The sequence below is a fragment of the Miscanthus floridulus genome, chromosome 11 (assembly GCF_019320115.1).
Source record: "Miscanthus floridulus cultivar M001 chromosome 11, ASM1932011v1, whole genome shotgun sequence".
Lineage (NCBI taxonomy): Eukaryota > Viridiplantae > Streptophyta > Magnoliopsida > Poales > Poaceae > Miscanthus > Miscanthus floridulus.
In genome coordinates, this window is record NC_089590.1 from 97300072 (window position 1) to 97323053 (window position 22982).

Consider the following 22982-nt stretch of genomic DNA (forward strand, 5'->3'; position numbering starts at 1 on the left):
ATCGGTACCTGTGGTGACGAGGATCGTACCATGCCGGCCATATGTACGTTTTTGATGTGTAGTAGCTATCAAATGTATTGCGGGCCTTGTTACCAAAGGTATGCAGGGACCACATAAATCAAGCTCCAATCCTTGCACGATCAGTTTGGTCATGTTGATCAGTGAACACTGCACATCTCTCTCTCTCTCTCTCTCTCTCTCTCTCTACGTGTAAAGACTCGGGTTCTTGATCGATGCTGATGAAACTCCAACTTGACCAGCATGCATAGAGATCAACACATAACTTCTTTCTTTGTATAATTTGGAACCTCAGCTCAAGTAGGAACTGTGCTAGCTTTCACGGTTTCACCATATAGTAGAAGATGTATATTTGGTGAAAAAGGAATATTACCCAGCCCACACAAGGCACTTGCTTGTGAACAACATGAGCTCACCAGAAAAATAACATAAACATAGCCTCAAGTATATAGCCTAATTAAGTTAACACTTCCATGCTATATGCACACTACTCCACATAATCTAATGCCGTTATTACAGCATAATGATGTCCCTATATATATATGCATGCAAAAATTTTCAAGTAGTACTAATAGATCTATCTATCTATCTATCTATCTATCTATCTATCTATCTATCATCTAGAAACAAAACGCATGCAGTGCAGAGATCATCTTGATTACATGAAGAAAGTTACAATCATCATTGTAATCTTTTACAGCCTAATAATTATTATTTGACACTGAGTGGGGTGAGATAGAAAGCCAAGCTTCTTTTGGTTAGAGAAATGGGCATGCTAATGCAGCCTCAACTTGCAGGGGGGCGGAGAGGGACCGCCGGACCGGCCACGCCGCAGTGCAAACACATGTCATTGGGTGAAACATGACATCTGAGTCGGCTGTCCTTTCGTCCTTTAAAATCCTTTCCATCTATCCCTTTTGCGGCCAATTCAAAATGGCGTGCTCACCAGTCACCACCGGCCACTGAACCACACACACACACAAAAGAAAAAAAAAGATAAAAGAAAGGGTAGCTATAGTTCGAGTTAGTAAGTGTTGAACTCTAGGTTGGCAGTTCACTCCTGAAAGATTAGCGTATGATTTGCTCTCTCTTGTCACTAGTGCTGCAATACTTTAGTAATGTTTGCAATCACCTGCATGCGTGCATGCCCGGCCACGAAAAGGTAGCCTACATATACTACCAGAAAGTAGTAACTCATATTGCTAACCTGTACGGAAGAAAATGACAGTTTACTGTTTCTGTAGTCTCTAATGCATGAGATCGCCATGTTTTTGGACTGGAAGGCAGGGATGGACTAGTATGAAACTACAAACCTGACATTCTTTTTTTTTTTTGTAGTGTAGTAGTAGGAACCAGTTATATATCCAGTGGTTAATCATAAATGCATGTCTTGTTTTTCTATAATTAGCGTACAAAACAAGCTGCGACTACTTTGGCTCCTTATTATTACTCCCTCCGTCTAATAAAAAACAACTTATGGAGTTGTCTTAAGTTAAACTTTTATAAGTTTATTAATAAACTTTATAGGAAAGAATATCAATATATCTATGACACCAAATAAGTACACTATGAAAAATATATTTCATAGTGTATCTAATATAATAATAATTTTGTATCATAAATATTTCTGTTATTTTTTTATAAACTCAGTCAAACTTACACAAGTTTTACTTAAGACAACAGTAAAAGCTGATTTTATTTGGGGACGTAGGTCATGTTCGCTTTGCTGAAAAGTCATGGCTAAAAGTATTGTTCGCTGATTTGTTGTGAGAGAAAAATACTGTTCGTTCGCTGAAATAGTACTGCTCATAAGACAAGCGAACAGGGCCGTAGCGGGTGGTATTGTGATACTAATAACAACTAATGTGTGAGATCATTCATATCATTATTATCGTCCACACACAGCCAAAATAGAGATTATTAGTGTGATAACAACGTTTGAACCGGCACAATTAGGAGCGCAGAGCTTTACGACAAAATGTGGTTAGGAGGAGATGAAAGGATTGCTTAAACAAATGAAAAGGAGGAAGGCATGCTTACAAGCGATGCTATGCTGAGGCATGCATGCAGCATGCTACAGGCGACTGCTGAAATAATAGAGGGCATGCAACAACGCGACACTGATGGCGCTGTAGTGGAGTTGTCACCACTCACCAGCGCCGGCGGCCTTGCGTTTGCGTACGTGTTCATGTTCCTGGTGGGAGACGCACGCAGACGATGCCAGACACTTTTGGATCGGAATTATTGGGGGAGTAGTAGTCAGGCAATACCAGATCAGCAAAAAACAACTGAAAAGAAACCGTGAAAGAACAGAGAGGTAGAGAACAGGATCAACCTGATTCTGGTTGTGTCGTGTTGTGAACAGTGACTTGAGTGGCCTCCAGACTCCAGTCCGGCCGGCGGCCGGCATCAATCCGGTGACATGGGGCAAGAGCTGATCAAAGACGAGTTCGGATCGGGCAAAAAAAGAAAAAAAAACGACAGGCTAAAATTTAGCATGCACTCACCCAACGGATACGGCGCCTATTCTCTATTTTCTTAGAGATAATTTTTTTAATAGAGTTTATTTGGATTTTTTATTTTCATATCTCTTTTTTCGAACCGAGGGGATTTCTCGTTTCCATTGCATCAGAACGGAAATACCGCAGAGTTTAAGAGCGCTAAGGCAGCACAGATACAAAGACATTTAGACAAGATGAGCAAAAGGAGTCTATCTTCGGCGCCTGACAACGCACATCACAGGGAGCAACCAACTAGACAAGACAAAAGGCTCAACATCCAGAAGCGAAGCTAACTCCTAGCAAACCTTTCACAGTGCCGGGCCCTTCATCATCATCATCATCATCATCATCATCATCATCATCATCATCATATGTGATAATGTCTTGCAACAGATTGGCCTACACAGCAACTTGGCACGGTTTGGTCAGCAGCTGGACAACGATCTTGAGCATAGTGTCGAGTGTCGACTCCCTCGATCAGCGCCTCCCTGTCACCTTCCTTTTGAAGACCTGCCCAAAATTTCATGAGTGCACATGCATGGCATATGATTTCAACTCATTGTGTAATATTTTTTCATTAAAGCAAATTTTGTTTCTCATTTTTCAAATTGACCAACATATTGCTGCAATCCTAACAATAAAGAATTGTTTCCCATTGGGAATCCATTTCTCACACCATTTCCAGCTTTGAGAGAAAGAAGTAGGGATATCATTAGCATCCAAGCAAGAAGCTATTGTAGTCCAAACAACTTTTGCAATAGAACATGTGAAAAGAAGATGAGGTACAGATTCATGCTGGTTACAGAAGTAGCAAGATGGATCGCCTTTCTACTGTCTCTTAATCATATTGTCCTCGGTTAAAATGGCATTGTTCTCCATTAACCATAAGGAGATCTTAATTTTGGCAGGGATCTTCCCTTTCCAAATGTGTTTAAAAGTAGGACCTCCTTCAGAGCTAGTTAAGGCATTATATGCGGATTTTACTAAAGACTTGCCTTGTTCTCTAGTTTCTAGAAAAGTTGCCTTTGGTTTTTCATATCTCAATCTATCTTTATATTTTTTATAGAATTTTTAGGAGCTTATAGACATCTTACGTGGCTCAAATTCTTATCGAGTATTTACTATATCTTTTTAAGAAAAAAGGACGACACCGCTTTCAGAATTGCTTTAAATCAGGCCAGGAAGATAATTTGAGAGTTTAGGTTGCAGGGTGTAAGGCCAAAGGGGGCATGCTCCTTCTGGCATGAGTACTGTAATGTTACTGTTCACAAAACTCATTTTTCTTTCTCTCGTTTCCGCCAAACCAATGTGGAGTTGGTGAAATCATGTTCTCCTCCGGTTATTATAGCACAGATCCGAACTCCGAAGCCTGAAGAAGTCCTCCCAAATAATGAACTCTAGGATGTCTGGTTTTGAAATTTGATAATGCTATTCTCAGGGCGTACGTCTAGATGGACCGACCTACACTGTTGTAGGGTTGACATGGCGGACTAGAGGGGGTAAATAGTTCTTTTCTAAAATTAATCGCACCAGCTAACCAAAATAAATGTGAAATTAAAATTATCGGTCTAGCCAAAACTACACCCCTCTATCTAAGTTCTCAAGCACCTTAAAAAGATCCTAATTAGGCAACAAAGTTATCGGGGTAGCTAGAACTCACATAACCAATCTAGCTTGCAAGGTCACACAAACCTATGCAACTAGTACTTCACACAACCGAGGGAGCTCCTACACAATCTAGTAAGCAAAAGCACAAAGCCACCTAAGCTCATTAGCAATGCTCAATAACAAGGTAACTAATGCCGAATTAGAGATCGCAAAATACTTAGCTACATAAACTAAGCAATGTAATTAATAAGGTTACTAAAACCAAATTAGTTACGCAAGGGAGCTACTTCTATGCTACACAAGCAAGAAGGTAACTAGTAAACTACACAAGCTAACTAATTATAAGAGCAACTACACAAGCACAATGTATATAAAAGTAATTACAAGGTTGTGTAAGGAGGATGCAAACCAATGGGAAAACAAGGATGACACGATGATTTTATCCTGAGGTTCACGTGCTTACCAATATGTTCGTCTCCGTTGTGTCGACCGCTGAAGGGTCGAGATGGCGGACTAGAGGGGGGGGTGAATAGTCTTTTCTAAAATTAATCGCGTCAGTTAACCGAAACAAGTGCGGAATTATAACTATCGGTCTAGCCAAGACTACACCCCTCTATCTATGTTCTCTAGCACCTTCCAAAGATACTAATCAAGCAACAAAGGTGCCGGGTTAGCTAGAGCTCTCCTAAACAATTCTAGGAGTAAGGTTACACAAACCTATGCCACTAGTACTTTAAGCAACAAGAGAGCTCCTACACATGCTAGTAAACAAAAGCACAAAGCTAACAAAGCTCACTAGCAATGCTCAATAACAAGGCAACCAATGCCTAATTAGAGAGCGCAAATACTTAGCTACACAAACTAAGCAATGTGACTAACAAGGTTACTAAAACCAAATTAGCCAAGCAAGGGAGCTACTTCTATGCTACGCAAGCAAGAAGGTAATTAGTAAGCTACACAAGCTATCTAATTACAAGAGCAACTACACAAGCTTAATATGTATGAAAGTAATTGCAAGCTTGTGTAATGGGGATGCAAACCAACGGGAAGAACAAGGTTGACACGATGATTTTTCTCTCGAGGTTCACGTTTTTGCCAACACGCTAGTCCCCGTTGTGTCGACCGCTCACTTGGTGGTTCGGCGGCTAATTAGCATCACCCGCTAAGCCCGCACGTCGGGCGCCGCAAGAACCTACCCCTTGAGTGAGGGTAGCTCAATGACACGCTTTACTAGAGTTGCTCTTCGCGGCTCCCACAGGGCGAGCACAATGCCTCTCACAAGCACTTCTCCGGAGCGCCGCACAAGCTTCTTGCGCGCTTCGACGGAGACCACCACCAAGCCGTCTAGGAGGTGGCAACCTCCAAGAGTAACAAGCACCACCGGCTTGCAACTCAATCACCTAGTGCCACTCGATGCAACCTCACGATGCAATCACACTAGAATCGCTCACTCACACAATCGGATGATCACTATCAAGTATGTGTGAGATGGAGGGCTCCTAAGCACTCTCAAGCATGGACATAAAGTCCCCCAAGGTGCTCCACACCAGCCATGGCCGAAGGCCACTTCTATTTATAGCCCCAAGGGCTAAACTAGCCGTTACCCCTTCACTGGGCAACGGTCGGGCCGACCGGACGCTCCGATCGTGTTGACCGGACACTGGACCTCAGCGTCCGGTCGCCCGCAGACGGCCACGTGTCCCGATTCCAATGGTCACTTGACCTGACCGGACGCAGCAGCTTCAACTGACCGGACGTGGAACCCCCAGCGTCCGGTCATTTCCAGTAAGGTACCGACCTCGACCGGACGCGTCCGGTCACACTTGATCGGACGCAGCCAGCGTCCGGTCACACTCCAGCTTCTGCGTCACCGTACATCAGTCTGACCGGACGCAGCCTGCCAGCGTCCGGTGCTTTCAGACCCAGCGTCCGGTCAGTTGACCGACGCCAGCGTCTTCGCGACCAACTCGTTTTCTCTTCTAACTTCTTCACCTTTGCACCAATGTGAGAGGGACCCAAACCCATCTCAACCCTGTAAACACCACCTCCTTTGTAAATGTGCCAACACCACCAAGTGTACACCACCATGTGTATGTGTGTTAGCTTTTCACAATCATTTCCCAAAGGATGTTAGCCACTCAACTTACCACGCCACTCGATCCTAGCGACGATGCAAAGTTAGATCACTCGAGTGGCACTAGATGACCGATATGCAAACAAGTTTGCCCCTCTTGATAGTACGGCCATCTATCCTAAACCCGGTCATAAACTTCTCTACACACCTATGACCGGTGAAATGAAATGCCCTAGGTTATACCTTTGCCTTGCGCATTCCATTCCATCTCCTTCAATGTTGATGCAACACATGCACCAACATGATCAACAATGATATGATCCACTTCATATCATCATGTGATCATATTGGTTCATCGATCTTGACTTTACTTGCTCTTCACCGTTGCTATCGTCCATCGGCGCCAAGTCTTGCTCAAGCTTCACCGCCACGCGGTCCATCACTCCAAAGCCTTCGACTTGCCCTTCACGCTTGCAATCGGTCCATCAAGCCAAGTCTTATCTTGATCTTCTCCACCTTGATCACATGACTCAATGTCATGTCTCATGTGCAATAAGCTCCTTCATCATCACATGTGTGAGCTTTGCAACATCTCCAAGACATTTTCACCTCCATGGCATATGTTGCTCACACACATGTACCTGTGGACTAATCACCTGTGTATCTCACATAAACATAATTAGTTCACCTAAGTTGTCACTCAATTAGCAAAACCAAACAAGGACCTTTCAACCGCTCACTTGGTGGTTCCATGGCTAATTGGCATCACCCGCTAAGCCCACACATCGCGCACCATAAGAACCTACCCCAAAAGTGATGGTAGCTCAATGACACGCTCTACTAGAGTTGCTCTTCGCGATCCCCGTGGGACGAGCACAATCCCCCTCATAAAATCCTCCTCTAGAGCACCGCACAATCTTCTCACGTGCTTCAATAGAGTCACAAGCCAATAAGTCATCTAGGAGGTGGCAACCTCCAAGAGTCACAAGCACCACCAACTTGCAACTCGATCACCAACTACCACTTGATGCAACACACTAGAATCACTCACTCACTCGATCGGATGATAACTATCAAGCGCAAGTGAGTTATAGGGCTCCCAAACACACCTACACAAGCCACCAAGGCTCAAGGGTGCTCAACTACCAGCTCAAGGCTGGCCACCACTTCTATTTACAGCCCACGAGCTAAACTAGCTGTTACCCCTTCACTAAGCTGAAATCGCAGCGACCGGATGCGCCGGTCATGATGATCGGACGCGTCAGGCCCTACGTCCGGTCACTCATGGACGACCACGTGTCACCTGGATTCAACCAGGGCCACTTGATCCCAATGGTCGGCTCTATGTGCCAACGGTCTAAGAGTGACCGGACTCGCCAAAGGACGACCTGACGCGCGCAACCGGCATCCGCTCGTGCGCCCCTGCATGCCATAGAGCCAAGGACCGGACGCGCCTCTGCCTTGACCTGACGTTGCGCCATGCGGAGTCAGGTCAACTCTAGAGACTACCCCGAGAGGGATTTTGACGATCGGACATGTCCGTTCGCATATGACTAGACGCATCGTGATGTTCGCTTCTCTCTGCCTTGCACGCCAGCCCTACGTCAGCGTACGTCAGCAACGATCAGACGCAGGAGCGTCGCGTCCGATCACCTCCAGGCTCCAGCGTCCGGTCATCAAGACCGAGGCCACACCACTTCAGCTAACACTAACCAGACGCGTAGGTCCTACCGAGGCCAGCGTCCGGTCACCTCCAGAGACCTCTTTTCGCCTCCTTTTTTTCATTGAGTTGATCCACAACAACTCCAACTTCTTCTCTTTTGTAAATGTGCCAACACCACCAAGTGTACACCACCATATGTATGTGTGTTAGCTTTTTCACAAATATTTTTAAGGAGTTAATCACTCAATTCACCATGCCACTCAATCCTAACACGTATGCAAAGTTAGATCGCTCAAGTGGCACTAGATGATCGATATACAAACAAGTTTGCTCTTCTTGATAGTACAACCATCTATCCTAAACCCAGTCATAAACTTCTCTACACACCTATGACCGGTGAAATAAAATTCCCTAAGGTTATACATTTGCCTTGTGCATTCTATTCCATCTCCTCAGATGTTGATGCAACACATGCACCAACCAATCACAAGTGATATGATCCACTTCATATCATCACATGATCGTATTGGTTTATCGATCTTGACCTCACTTGCTCTTCACCGTTACTTTGGTCCATCGGCGCTAAAGTCATCACTCAACTTATCCTTCACACTTGCAACTGGTCCGTCGAGCCAAGCCTCATCATGATCTTCTCCACCTTGGTCACATGACTCAATGTCATGTCTTATATGCAATGAGCTCATTTATCACATGTGTGAGCCTTACAACATATCCAAGTCATTTCACCTCCATGGCATAGGTTGCTCATACATGATGTACTTGAGGACTAATCACCTGTGTATCTCAATCAAACACATATTAGTCCACCTAAGGTTGTTACTCAATTACCAAAATCAAACAAGGACCTTTCAACTGCTCACCTATGTTGCGCGTCGCATGCCCTCACCCCACTCTGCCTCGCTGCTACCGCCTTCCCCACTCACAACCGTGCCTTGACAATCATGTCTGCGACCATGCCCGTAGCGGCCACCCCAACATGCTTGGGCCTCTGGCCAGCCTTCCTTCCACTAGATCCACTTCATGGAGAGAGATCTGGCGGTGGCAGGGGCTATGGCGCCAGCTGTGAAGGTTGTGAGGGCTCAGTCTCGCATGGAGCCCAGGATACCGGTGGCCACGAAGGGGTCCCCGTCGGCCTCGCGGTAGGTGAAATAGATCTGGTCGATGGTGGCGACATCGCGGCTACTTCCGGTGAACTCCACACGCCAACGAGCCTCCACTCTCATAAGCAGCAAGGAGATGTTGCGCTGAAAGCATATGTTTCAATTGTTTCAGAGGTATGTTATAAGTGTTTTGTATGGATGTTGCTGTCAACGAGATATCGTCGATAGTCCACCGAGGGGTATACCCACAATGGTAGATTGTGTGGTGAAGGTGCGCGTGATCAAGAACTAGATGGCTACAGAGACATGATTTAGACACGTTCAGGTCGTCAATGCGATCTAACACCTTACGTCATGTGTTCTGCTGGATTGTATTGATTGCAATGAGATGAGATGATGAGATCATTCTAGGCTAAGCCCAGGATTTGTATCTGGGCGCCGACTAGGGGACCCCTATGAAAGGTCCTAATATGGCTAGAGGGGGGTGAATAGCCTATTTAAAAATCTACAAATCAACTAGAACAATTTGATTAGTATGACAAATAGCGTAAGCAAACTTGCTCTAGCTCTACAAGGGTTGCAAGCCACCTATCCAACAATTCTAGTTGCAATGATTACTTAGGCACACAAACTTGCTATGTAATTACTCACCAAGAGCTCTCAACCTTGCTACTCTAAAGAGCTCAACTAGATGAATATAAATAATAAAGCAAGCTCTCAATTCTAATTACACTAAAGAGCTTGTGTCAACTAGTTTGCAAGAATGTAAATAAGTGAGTAAGGTGATTATACCAACGTGTAGGGGATGAACCAATCACAAGATGAATATATATAGCCAATCACCAGGAGAATGCCAAAGACAAGAGACAATCAATTTTCTCCCGAGGTTCACGTGTTTGCCAACACGCTACGTCCCCGTTGTGTCGACCAACACTTGGTGGTTCGGCGGCTAAGAGGTGTTTCACAAACCTCATCCACACGATTGGACACCGCAAGAACCGACCCACAAGTGAGGTAACTCAATGACATGAGCAATTTACTAGAGTTACCTTTCGGCACTCCACCGGGGAAGGTACAACTCCCCTCACAATCACCGAAGGCGGCCACAAACAATCACCAACTCGTGCCGATCCTTCACCGCTGCTCCAACCGTCTAGGTGGTGGCAACCACCAAGAGAAACAAGCGAAATCCGCAGCGCAACACGAATACCAAGTGCCTCTAGATGCAATCACTCAAGCAATGCACTTGGATTCTCTCCCAATCTTACAAAGATGATGGATCAATGATGGAGATGAGTGGGAGGACTTTGGCTAAGCTCACTTGGTTGCTATGTCAATAAAAATGTGCAAAAGTTATCCCTTGAGCCGGCCATGGGGCTATAAATAGAGCCCCCATCAAACAGAGCCGTTATACCCCTTCACTGGGCAAAACGCGCTCTGACCGGACGCTCCGGTCATACTGACCGGACGCTGGCCCTCAGCGTCCGGTCGCCCGATGGACGCCACGCGTCACCAGCTTCAAACGATGTTCGTCAGATTTCAACAGCTACGAAGCTGACCGGACGCTCCGGTAAAACTGACCGGACGCTGAAGCCCCAGCGTCCGATCGTTTCCAGTAAGCTCCTGTAACACCCCAGGTGTTTGACACTAGTTAAGCAATGTGTTTGAGCTAAAACATGGTATATTAAGTGATGATGAAGATGTCAAGGTCAAACCTATAGAAATGAGCCCCAACCTAAACTTGGAGATTGCACCTTTGCTCGCCTATAGACCCCTTTTCAAGATATATGCTTGGGTGGTGTTATTGGAATATCTTCGTGTGTCTCACATCAATAACCACCTATATTGATCCCTAGAAAAGTTTTGTGAAGTTTGGAATCAAGAAGTCACATGAAATGACGAGTTATGTCGTTGCTTGAATTATTTATAAAGTAAAGGGAATTCTCGATCATCAACCAAACCTTGCAACCTTGCCCAAATGACTCTAGATTAACTCTACAACAAAAGTCATGAAAAGTTCATGTTGAGCAAATGCCAAGAAAATGCCACAATGGGTCACAACGGATAATTTAAGCTTTATCGTGGTCCTTCTTTGATCAAAGTAGAACTATAGTTTCTGCACCTGTTATGAAGTTGGGCCTTTAATAAAAGTTGAAGTTTGAGTGGAGTAGAACAAACTTTGTTTTTGGACCCAGAGCCAGATCAACTTGGAACTAAGTCAAATCGAGGCTCGAACTTTGAGTTGACAGCTGTTTTCAGTACTTAGAAAATTTTCTAAGTCTGGAATCCATTGTCATCGCTGTTGGCATTCCGCGTTCTCCAAATTTTGCTAAGAAACTTCAGTTGATCCAAATGTAAAAGTTGGAGCTTACATGATGGGGAAGAACATACAAGAAGATGGCACCAGTTGCATTTCATTTCGACCATCAATTTTGGATGTTTGCTTGTCGCTGTCAAATCACTGACACTATCAAGTTTAGTACTAATTATCTGCTAATCCACCAGCCTAATGGCCGAGCACCCTTAATCAAGTTTGTAGAGCATCAGAAGATGAAGAATTTTGCTTCAAGGCCCATAGCCCAGTTCGGAGCAGAGCTGGCCCAAAAATGGACTCCAAGGCGGGCACAGTGACGCTCACCACGTGTTCGACGAATGGGCGCCGTGGCAGCCATGCAGCAGAGCGCGCGTTTCATTGCCGCCGCGCGTCCGACCTCCGTGCCACGCGCTGCCTCGCGCCCTGCTGCTCCAAGACCGAGCGCCCGGGTGTCTCCCTGCCTCCCTCCCTCGCTCTCGCCCTCCCTGGCGCATTTCCTCTGCGCGCTTGCTCGCTCTGTTGCCGCGCGGCTGCTCGCCATGGCCATGGCCGCCATTGCCAACTCCCAACCACCGCCTTGCCCCTCTGCTGCGCCATGCCTTGCTGCTCACTCCACCCGCCGCTCCCTTCACCTTTCCCACCTCACGCGAAGCCTCCTGGCAATCGGTGTTGCATGCTCAGATCGCCGCCGCCGCTGCAGCCGCCGCCCGCGCGTGGCCAAGCCACCGTGGGCCACCTCGGGCTGAGCCGAGGCCTCCGGCGTGTGCGCGCAGGCCCAGGCACCCTCCCCGCCACTTCACCGCCGCCGACGACGACCATGGCCACCGGAGCCACGAGCCGGCCGGCCACTCCCTGCTGCCGTCCTGAGGAAGAAGAAGATGGACCACGCGCGTGAATAGAGTGTCTTCCAGGGGGTTAAGTGATGAAGTGGTGACTCTGATGAATAGTGCAGTAAAGGATCTGTTCATGCGGGTTTTATTTGTGGAAACCACAGGGACCCTTATGCAAGTTTACATTCCTTTTCTTTTGCTTTTTACAGATTTGAATGATGAACTTTGAAAATTCGTATTAATTAGTAGAAAAATCATAAAATAGAAAATGAGGACTTTTTGGAATCCTTGTGAAATTCTCTATGTACTAGATCAATAATATTACCTGCTTTAGTTTAAAGGTTTAGCTGTAAAAATAGATTTAAGCAGTTAGGTTCTCAATGCTAGTCATGTCTTGTTCTTTTTATAACTGTAGTTATTTTACTCAAATAAATGTGAACTTTTTATGGAGTGTTACTGATGTGATTAGTGATGTCTGGTAAAAATTTCAGTATTTTAGGCTTGATAGTTTAAGATCTATAAAAATAACAAATTGCCTGTATTGCCTTACCCTTATTCTGAATAGGCCTGCAAGATTAAATTAATTGGCCTAGTTAGGTTATGAATCATGACTTTGTGATAATACATGAGTTGTAGTACTTTTATTAAGCTTTTAAAAAAGCTAAATATCATGATTTTTGGTTAAGTAGATCTTGAGTTATACTTGCTTAAATATCAGTGGTTGTTTCTGCCCAAACTCTGATAGGGTTACCTTGTTGGTATTGTGGGGCCTTCTTAATAGTAGAATTTGCTTTAGGTGTTTACAACAAAGTTGTTTAGAATTTGATAATATTTCTAAAAAGTCTAGAACCACATTTATTGGATATGTATAACTCCATTTATAGCTGTTTAAAGTGGCATGTCAATTTCTGTCTATGTTTTGGACAGAGATGCAATTATTGGATTAATTGACCCTTCTAACTGTAGAATAATCTTAAGATGATAATAAGAAAGTTGTAGATAACTCACCTAACTAGCTTGTGTTAAATTTTCATGGCATGTGGCCAAGTAGTTTGTGAGTTATGACTGTTCTAAGTTGGTCTTCAGAAAATTGTAGTTTTCTGGAATTGCTGGACCAGCTTTGATAAATGTGCCTGTTTAACCTGGTTAACTTTGGAATCATGCTGATAGGTTTAAATATGAATTGTAGACAATTTCATAATATTTCCATAATGTCTTCTTGCAAGTCATTTGGATTTGTGTAACTCTAGTTATAGCTAAATTTTGTAGCTATTGTTTACATGTCCAGAAATTGGCAGATTCTAATTATAGTGTTTGCTTGTATATTGTTAAGTGTGACTTATGCCTTGAATGATGACTGAGTTAGAGCACTTGAGATCTTGGGAAACCTGTGTCATGATTGGTGTTGTCGTCTTCTTTGCCATCTTAGCATGATAGATTGTGTGATGTTTAAGTTAAGCATCGCAAAGTACTTAAGTGTGTTAGTGTAAACTATGCTTGTCTTGCTTGCTATTTTGTGATGTGTCTCATAGTACTATTCTTCATAATTATGCACTTGCATATTGCATCTCATCTAGGTACGCTAGATGAACCACGTGAAGGACATGATGTTGGAGCCAAACCCGAAGACGGTGTTTGATGGATCTGTCCCGAAGATGGAAGGACTAAGCGAGTGCTAGGATCTGAGATGTCACCAGGACGGTGCAAGTTAACTGAACTGACTTGTGGCGGATCCCAGGCAAGCCCCGGAGCATTATAAGTCTCCTAATTTATAAAAGCAATTCTTTTTATATATGAGTTATATATTGTTGCATTAAGTTGTAGGAGTTGAGTGAAACCGTTGATGCATTTATTACTATCCTTGCCTACCTTATTATCTTTTTACCCTGTTAGGTCAGGATCGAATAACTGCTTAGCCTTGCTTAGACCAGTAGCGATCGGTGATATCCAGTCACCTACATTATAGGTGGTTACTGGAAGAATTTAGCTATGGAAAGAATGATATCCTGGAATTAACCATGTGTGATGGATAATTGGAGACCGGACGGAAAAAGTTGGAGGCAACCAGACAGGGTTCTGGGGTGCTGTTAGTTTCCGTCTGTGTCGATTAAGGACCGATCGTTGTTGGCCCTCGAGTCATGTTGAACGTATGCCTTACATTTAGCTGGCCGGATAAAGTACCTTCCGACCGCGAAGCTGGGAGATTTTTCGGGCCGAGTAGATTGCCCGCAACGCACTGTGCCGGAGCAGGTGTGGTAGGACACGGGGGCGGGATGATAAGGCCAAAGTGCAGTCGGTCGGCCCCCGGGTACATGTGGTTCCTGGCAAACTCGAGATACCTGGAAAGTTGACTCAGTGATCAATATCTCACTTTAGCGGGTGAGTGAGGTTTGTGTAAGGAATAAATCACCAGCTGGTTAGGAATCGATTCGAATCGCCATCGCTCCTGGATAGTGAGCACTTGACTCGAGTTACTGCATCATAGTAATTATTATGGAACAATGATGGTTATCTGGATGGTATGGGATATGCTAAATCTAAATTGGTAACTGGATGTTATTGGTTAATCAAGTGATTGCTATAGTACATGTGCTTACCTAGATGGATAGGTCATAATAAAGATGATGCAAAGTACTTAAAATGGTTTCTTCATGATAGCTTATGCTTTTCGCAAAGAAGTCAGCTAGCCCACTAAAGAAAGCCTTGCATAATCCTTGGTGTCACTTTATTTCTGGTTTACGACGGGTAAGTCTGGCTGAGTACATTCGAGTACTCAGGGTTTATCCCACCTTGTTGCAGGTGAAGTTCTCGACCTGTTGATGATGGTGGCTAACCGCCGGTGGGCTCGGTGATTCTATACTTACTTCTCATCTATATGCTTTTGTCGGATGATGTCACTTATGCTAGCAATATATTTGGAACTTATATTAATGTAATCATTTGAAAGCTATGTTGTTTTCACTAAGCGGTTTTGAAACCCAAACTGATACTTTTATTTGTGAACCCATTTGTAATATTATTTCCGCTGCAACCCGATGTATGTGATGTGTATTTGCTTAATCACGCGATCTTGGTTGTGATGTTGATTTACCGAGGTCTTTCGGGACACTCGGCGGACTACCGGGTTTATATGAGTGAAAGTATGGGTATGTCAACGTGTTAGCGGGGACAACCGTACTTGATCTTGTATAAATTGGACGGTTCTGTCACAGCTCCCTGAGGCATATTTTTTCGACCGGACGCGTCCGGTCCACCTTGACCGGACGCAGCCAGCGTCCGGTGCTCAACCCTAGCCACTGTGCCGTCTGACAGCTCGACCGGACGCATCCTTTCAGCGTCCGGTCGCTGAGTGACCCAGCGTCCGGTCAGTAGACCGACGCCAGCATTATTTCGACCAACTCCATTTCAACTCTACCTTCTTCACCCTTGCTCAAATGTGCCAACCACCAAGAATTTTGTATCCGGCGCAATAGAAAATAGGCATTCCATTTTCCCGAAAGCGCCGAATCCCGCCGAGCAAGCTCGGCGGGAGGGAGAGAGGGACCCAAACCCATCTCAACCCTACAAACACCACCTCCTTTGTAGATGTGCCAACACCACCAAGTGTATCACCTTGTGCACATGTGTTAGCATATTTTCACAAATATTTTCAAGGGTGTTAGCACTCCACTAGATCCTAAATGCATATGCAATGAGTTAGAGCATCTAGTGGCACTTTGATAACCGTATTCCGATACGAGTTTCACTTCTCTTAATAGTACGGCTATCTATCCTAAATGTGATCACACTCACTAAGTGTCTTAATCACTAAAACAAAATGGCTCCTACATTTTATACCTTTGCCTTGAGCCTTTTGTTTTTCTCTTTCTTCTTTTCCAAGTTGCATTTGATCATCAACATGCCATCACCATTGTCATGATCTTCGCCATTACTTCATCACTTGGAGTAGTGCTACCTATCTCATAATCATCTTGATAAACTAGGTTAGCACTTAGGGTTTCATCAATTAACCAAAACCAAACTAGAGCTTTCACCCTGCCCCTCCTTATATACTCTGAAGGGGTAGGGTTACAAGAAAAATATCTCAGTCGGCTTTATGGTAGATATTCTGTTTGGATTACAACATCTATAAGGGTCCTAGTAAATCATATCTTCTACCATTTTATGGTACTCGGAGATATATCCCCCACAGTTGTAAAAGTAGATCAGGATTTTGCACATGTTGTAATGGCTATACACTTATGTTGCAAGCGTCTGTTCTCAAAATGTTTCATTTGTTTTTTTACGCACGTTGCAAGTGTGTTTATCTGGATGTTGCATATATTTCACATATATGTTGCAAGTGTTTTATCTGGATGTTGCATTTGTTTTGCAATTGCTTTTTTAAGTGTTTTTAAGTATTTTTACAAGTATCTCATATGCATATTTCAAGTGTTTTACCTGTCTATAGACGTATGTTGCAAATATTTTATCTGAATATTTTAAAAGCAGATCAGATACCACCCATGCTGCAACGGACCCACCTCTCGTAGCAGCTGCATGAGAATTAGATGGGGGGCGAGTGCTCCCCGCGCCTGGTATGGCGGCGCGGATGACGTCTGGGCGCGCGAAAACGCTGGCGCAGGGCGAGGGCGTGCTGGTGCTGGCGCGGACTGCAGGTGCGCGCGGGAAATGAAGTGTAGGCGCCGGCATCTGTTTGAAATTTGAGGCGGCGAACCACGACGATCAGAGAGGCAAAAGATGCTTTTTCCTTGGGTTGGTTGGCCGGAAGTCTGACGTGGCTGCAGGGCAAACCGCGTTGGGTTCTCTATTGGCCTGCTGTGCCAGAAGCACAGTAGAGCAGACGCGCCTGGCCCAGCCGGCCAGGCCTGCCAAGTGGAGTGGGCTGAGAATGCATACACGCTACACGACCATGTAAGTTTCGGCCCATTGTATCCGATGCTTATGTGCCAAAAACCAGAGCGTGGTTTTCAATTCAAAAGAACCTCGTATTAGTCAAGCAAGGCCAGAAAAAAAAAGGTTTCTTCCCGGATTAGCACAAGCACAACACAGTGGAGCTAGCATGAGTGTGTATCAGGCCATCGCTAGCTTGGTCACAGTTGAGGCCAAGAATACGAACACGATGCTTACGAAGCTGATCTGAACAATCGTGTCTAGCACTTGACATAAAACGGCAACATAATCCTGCAAAAGTTGTAACGAGACGTGATGATTATTCAAGCGCGTATTCCCCGAGACTCGGAGCTGCATGTAAAGCCTATGGAACTGCACGAGTCCATCACTATTCACCATCACTCTTGTACTCCGATCCCGAAAAGAGTGCAATTTCTAGATTAAACCAAGTCAAAAAAATTTCAATCAAACTAAATTTATAGAAAATAGTACTAATATTTATGTTTCCAAATAGATAGATAAAAATAAGTTTCATAATTAATCTAATAATATTTATTCGATACGATAGTATGTTCTACATAGACTTAGTTGACTCGTAAAAATGAGAATTGCACTTTTTCGAGATGGGGGAGAGTATATTATATACTATTCCTTCTGTTCTAAAACAAATACACATATCGCATTGTATTTCGAGGAGTCAAATGTTTTCAATTTTGACTAAATATATTAGAAAATGTTCGAGATGTGATGATGATTGAAGCTCTAACTCCCCGTTATCCGGAGGCGCCGAAGCTGCCTGTAAAGCAAAACTACACATCGTTTGACTCCATATTCATTGTCACTAGTGTACTCCTTCCAATCCAAAAAAGAGTGCAATTTCTAGATTGAACCAAGTTAATTCTTTTGGATTCACTAAATCTATAAAAGAATATACTAACACCTATGTCTACAAATAGATTTATATAAAATTAAATTTTATAACTAATTTAATGATACTTATTTGGTATGATAGTATTTTTTTACATATATTTAGTTGACTCGTCTAAAATGAGACCTGCACCTTTTTTTATACAAAAGGAGTATATTATATACTACTAGATCTGTCCTGTCTAAAGTGTGACTAAATGTATTAGAAAATATACTAATATTTTATGATAACAAATAATTATCATTAAATTAAGATTAATCATGGAGTGTATTTTTATAGTAAATTATATATTAGAGATACAAAGATCAATGTTTTTCTATAATTTTCTAAAAATTATTTACTCCACCTAAAACGAGATATGTATTTATTTTGTGATGGATGGAAGTGAGGTGCTACGGCCATTGGGCGGCGGCACTTCCGTCTGCGGCCAGCTCCCTCCCGCGGGGCCCTCTGCCTCACCGCCGCCGGAATAGCCAGCTGGACCCAGGTGGCCACGAGAAGGGCGGTGGTAGGGCCTTTCTCCGACGGCGTTGCGGATTTGGCAGAGCAGCGTGGCTTCGGCGCAATGGGGCGAGGCGGTGGGCTCCCAGAGCGGCACGGGCGCTGCTCCGACTCTCTAGTGCCCCCAGGAACAGTGGTGGAGCTTTGGCCAGCGGATCTAGTTCTCCCCTGGACGGATTTGCGAGGGGCGGCCGGATCCGGTGGTCCAAGCCTGATGGCGGTGCAGGCTGTCTCCAGTGACGAATCCGGCAGCCTGGTGGCCTGATCCATCGATATGGTGGCCGGATCCGATGATCGGCGGTGGATGCGGCGTTTCTCCGACGTGATGGACGAGACGGAGGCGTCCGGACTCGTGCTCACGGCCGTGGAGGCCGAGGAAGCGACCGAGGGTTTGGCGGTTGGTGGTGCTGATCTGCTTGTGAGGTGAAGGCGTCGCAGAGGGAGAGGTGGGTGTAGGGCTTCGGCATGCCATCGCCGTTGCGCGTTCCATTCCTCGACGACAATGACAACATGACTAATTTTGGAGGACCGTGGTTTGATTTGGCAGGGCATTCCTTTGGAGCGGATGGTCGGTCTGCTTTCGTCTTCCGGGCGACTATGTGCAGGGAGTTTGGCGACATTTGGTAGGCTGCGGTCATTCGGGACTGGCGCTGCAGTGGACGGTCACGCGTGTCTGTGACTTATTCGTTGCGACTGTGACTACCATCTGGAGGCAATCTTCTCTGATGCGCCGTCTCGGAATGCTGGTGGTGTGGTCTAGAGCCTCGTTGAATGTCTTTGGTCTTCGACGGCAGGGGGTTGTCCTCATTCTTTGTAGCTTCTTGGGGGCAACATGTGGAGGCTGGTGTCTAGCAGGTCAGCAACGACCTCTGGCCGGCGCTGCAGTGACAAGCCACGCATGCCAGTGGCTCGATCATTGCGGTTGCGATGTCCTGCTAGCAGCTGCTCTTTGCAGTCGCTGTCTCAGTGACAGGTCTCGCTTGGCGATGGCCTCTTCGGTGCGACAGCGGTAGCCCTTCTATGGTGAGGTAGTGAGGTGGGCTTTCAGGTTAAGGCCTTGCTTCGTGGTGAAGCTGACATTGGCGATGTCTTTGACGCCGTTTTTCTCGCTTGGGGTCTTCGATTGAAAAACCTCGAATAGATTTTTTCGTTCAGCGTTGGCGACATCCGAGGATGCTGTTTCCTCCATGGAGGCATCGTTTTGGAGGATCCCCTTCCCACCATGGATGTTGCTACAGCTTGTCTGGTGGCCCTTACTGCTAGTGCAGGGTTCAAAGCTTGTTGCGGTGGTTTTTTTGGTTGTCGTTGTGGCTGTGTGGTGATGTTTTTGTGTTGCAATATTTTGTGTGTTCATCTTCTCTCTGTCAATACATAGACGGGCAGTTAACCTGTCGGTTCTCTTTTTTTTTTTGAAAAAAAAAATCGACTGAAGGCAGCAACGGCTAACCACGACAGCACATCGAGTGCTCCCTCCTCTTCGTGGCGACCATCGAGTGCCTTTCGCTGCCCACACCCAACACGCACCCCGTGCTGCGCGGCGCGTAACCACCGGCCGGCCCGTTGCCCACGGCGACGTCGGCAAATTCGAAAGCCGAGCCCCATGCCCTCCTGAAGTCCTGAGCTCATGCGCCGGCCGCGCCGCAGTAACTGTGAGCTGCTTGGCTCGCTAGGCTCCCCGCGAGGTGCCCCGGGCCCCTGCACATGAACACAGTGAATGCACGCGCGAGGCTCCCGTCCCCGTTCGTCCTCCGCGCTCGGGCGGCCGCGCCACGACGTCGCGCGCTATAAATACTCGCGCACCGACCACGTACCGCACTCGCAGCTCCACGGCCAGGCACGCACCATCATACACACACACTCGTGCTCGCTACGTCAAGCCACCGTCGTCTTCCCTACCTCCCGGGTGCTTTTCGTTCTGATCCATGATCACACGTCGATCACATCATCGCCGGCGCCAGTGACATGATAGCGCTAGTGCAGTAGTGTTCAACCGCGCCGTCAGCTACGAGAACAATGCAGCTTTCCGCCAGGCTCCTGCGCGTCCTCGCCTTCCTCCTTGCCGCCCTGCCGTCGTACGCGGACTCGGCCGCCGCGATCGGCACGGCGCGTGGCGGCGACGACAGTCCGTCCCCGCCGTGCTCGCCGGCGGACCGGGCGGCGCTGCTGGGCTTCAAGGCGGGCGTGTCCGTGGACACGACGGGCATCCTGGCGACGTGGGCGGGCAGCGACTGCTGCGGCGCGTGGGAGGGCGTGACCTGCGACGCCGCCACGGGGCGGGTCGTGGGGCTGCAGCTGGAGGCGCCGCCACCCAAGTCGCGGCACTACATGCAGGGCGCGCTGTCGCCGTCCCTCGGCGGGCTCGAGTTCCTGGAGTCCCTGGTGGTCCGCGACATGGCCAGGATCGGGGACGCCATCCCGGCGGCGCTGTCGCGGCTGCCGCGGCTCAGGCAGCTCTACCTTGAGGGCAACATGCTGTCCGGGCCCGTCCCGGGGAGCCTCGGCGGGCTGCGGTCGCTCCAGTACCTGTCGCTCGCGGGCAACCGGCTGGACGGGCAGCTGCCGCCGGAGCTCGGTGCCGTCTCCGGCCTGGAGCAGATCAACGTCGCCCGGAACCGCTTCTCCGGCGCGGTGCCTCCGAGCTACGTGAACCTGTCTAGGCTGGCGTACCTTGATCTCGGCAGCAACCTCTTCTCCGGCGCCGTGCCCGGGTTTCTTGGCCAGTTCAGGAACCTGGCCTTGCTGGACCTCAGCAACAACAGCTTCTCCGGCGAGATACCGGCCTCGCTCTGCACCCTGCACAGCCTGACGGATCTGTCGCTGAGCCATAACAAGCTCGGTGGCCATATTCCGCCGCAGATGGGCACCCTCCGGTCTCTGAACTCTCTGGCCATGGATGGCAACATGCTTGTAGGCTCCATTCCGGCATCACTCCTCGGCCTGCAGAAGCTGTGGTACATGAACCTGTCAGGAAACGGGCTCTCCGGTCCACTCCCCACCGGTGCTGGCAACGCCTTGCCTTCCATGGTATCCATGGACCTCTCCCACAACCGTCTCACAGGTGACATTGACCAGCTGTTCAGAAGCTTGTCGACAGCAGCTAGCCACGGCAACAGGACTACTACTCCACAGATTGTTCTTGCCCAGAAGCTAGAGCACCTGGACGTGTCGAAGAACAGGATCACCGGTGCACTGCCTGACTTCGCCCGCGGCGCCGGGCTCAGGTGGCTTGACATCTCGAGCAACGCCATCGGCGGCCAGATACCGAGCTCGATCTCCAAGCTGAGCGGCCTGGAGAGGCTGGACGTGTCCAGGAACCGCGTCAGGGGCACCATCCCTGCGTCCATGGCGGAGATGGTGCGCCTGCGGTGGCTGGACCTGTCGACGAACGAGCTCGTCGGGAGGATACCGGACAACTTCACGAGACTGACGGGTGTGCGGCACGCGAGCTTTAGGGGCAACAGGCTGTGCGGGCAGATACCGCAGGCCAGGCCGTTCAACCTGTTCCGTGCGGCCGCGTACGAGCACAACCTGTGTCTGTGCGGCAAGCCATTGCCGCCGTGCAGGAAGATACGGTGACACGGGATGGCATGGCAGGATGCAAGGTGACGAGCCAAAAGAAGTCGTGTCCACTGCTGGTGCAGCCTGCGAAGGGTGTGGATGGAAAGATGGAAATGTTCGGTTGTTAAATTAGTTTAGATTAGAGTACCTCTGTGTGTGTTTCTTTCAATGCAAAGTCCAGTTCATCAGAGCACTTCTTTGTGAGTCTGAATGCAAAGTTGTGTAATCGTGTTAGAAAAGAAGTGCAAAAGAAGACAAGCTTTGATATGTACGTAGTGTATTTGAAGTCTGAGGGTCATATTTGTTGCAATTCTAGTCAATTTTTGTTATAATTTAATTCAGAAAAAAACACAACGTGGGTTATACATGGTTCTTCCTAACCCACCGAAGTCACCAAGTCAAATTCCTATGCTTAATCATGTCCCCGGAGCTCCCGGTATCGATTTTAATGACACTTTGAATCGGTTTAAAGATAAATTGTCTAAATCCACTTAGGAGAGCTTGGGAGTACAAATTAAGCCTAGCAGGACCACATATCGTAAGCCGTACCCGTACCCTTCACATTTTGATTTCATGAAAGCACCTGATGGTCGGAGGGTACCGGATTTTTATAAATTCAGTGGTGATGACAGTAGATCATCTATGGAGAATATTAGCATGTTTCTTACTCAAATAGGCAAAGTTAGTAATTTAGATTTCATGAATGTTTGTCATTTTCTTTTATCTCTTACTGGTACAGCTTTTGCATGGTTTACTTCATTACCGCATTGTTCTATTGGTTCTCGTGGGCTCAATTAGAAGAGAAATTCCATGCTCACTTTTATAATGGAGTCCATGAAACTAGATTGTCTCACCTTACATCGGTTTGTCAAGAGCGTGATGAGTCCGTTCTTGATTTTGTTAAGCGTTTTAGAGACATTAAGAACCGATGTTTCCATTTGATGATTTCTAAAAGAGACCTCACTGATTTGTG

General features: G+C 46.7%; 1 protein-coding gene across 1 annotated transcript; it reads left to right on the forward strand.

Moving 5' to 3' along the window:
- Nucleotides 1-20294: 20294 nt before the first annotated feature.
- LOC136490575 (DNA damage-repair/toleration protein DRT100-like) lies at nucleotides 20295-22294 on the forward strand. The gene has a single exon (XM_066486779.1). The coding sequence runs from the start codon at nucleotides 20465-20467 to the stop codon at nucleotides 22025-22027; it is 1563 nt and encodes a 520-aa protein (XP_066342876.1). The 5' UTR covers nucleotides 20295-20464; the 3' UTR covers nucleotides 22028-22294.
- The last annotated feature ends 688 nt before the right edge of the window (nucleotides 22295-22982 follow it).

Bases quoted from the DNA above. Each gene is read 5' to 3' on its own strand.
- LOC136490575 (XM_066486779.1), top strand. From the start codon at position 20,465: ATGCAGCTTTCCGCCAGGCTCCTGCGCGTCCTCGCCTTCCTCCTTGCC.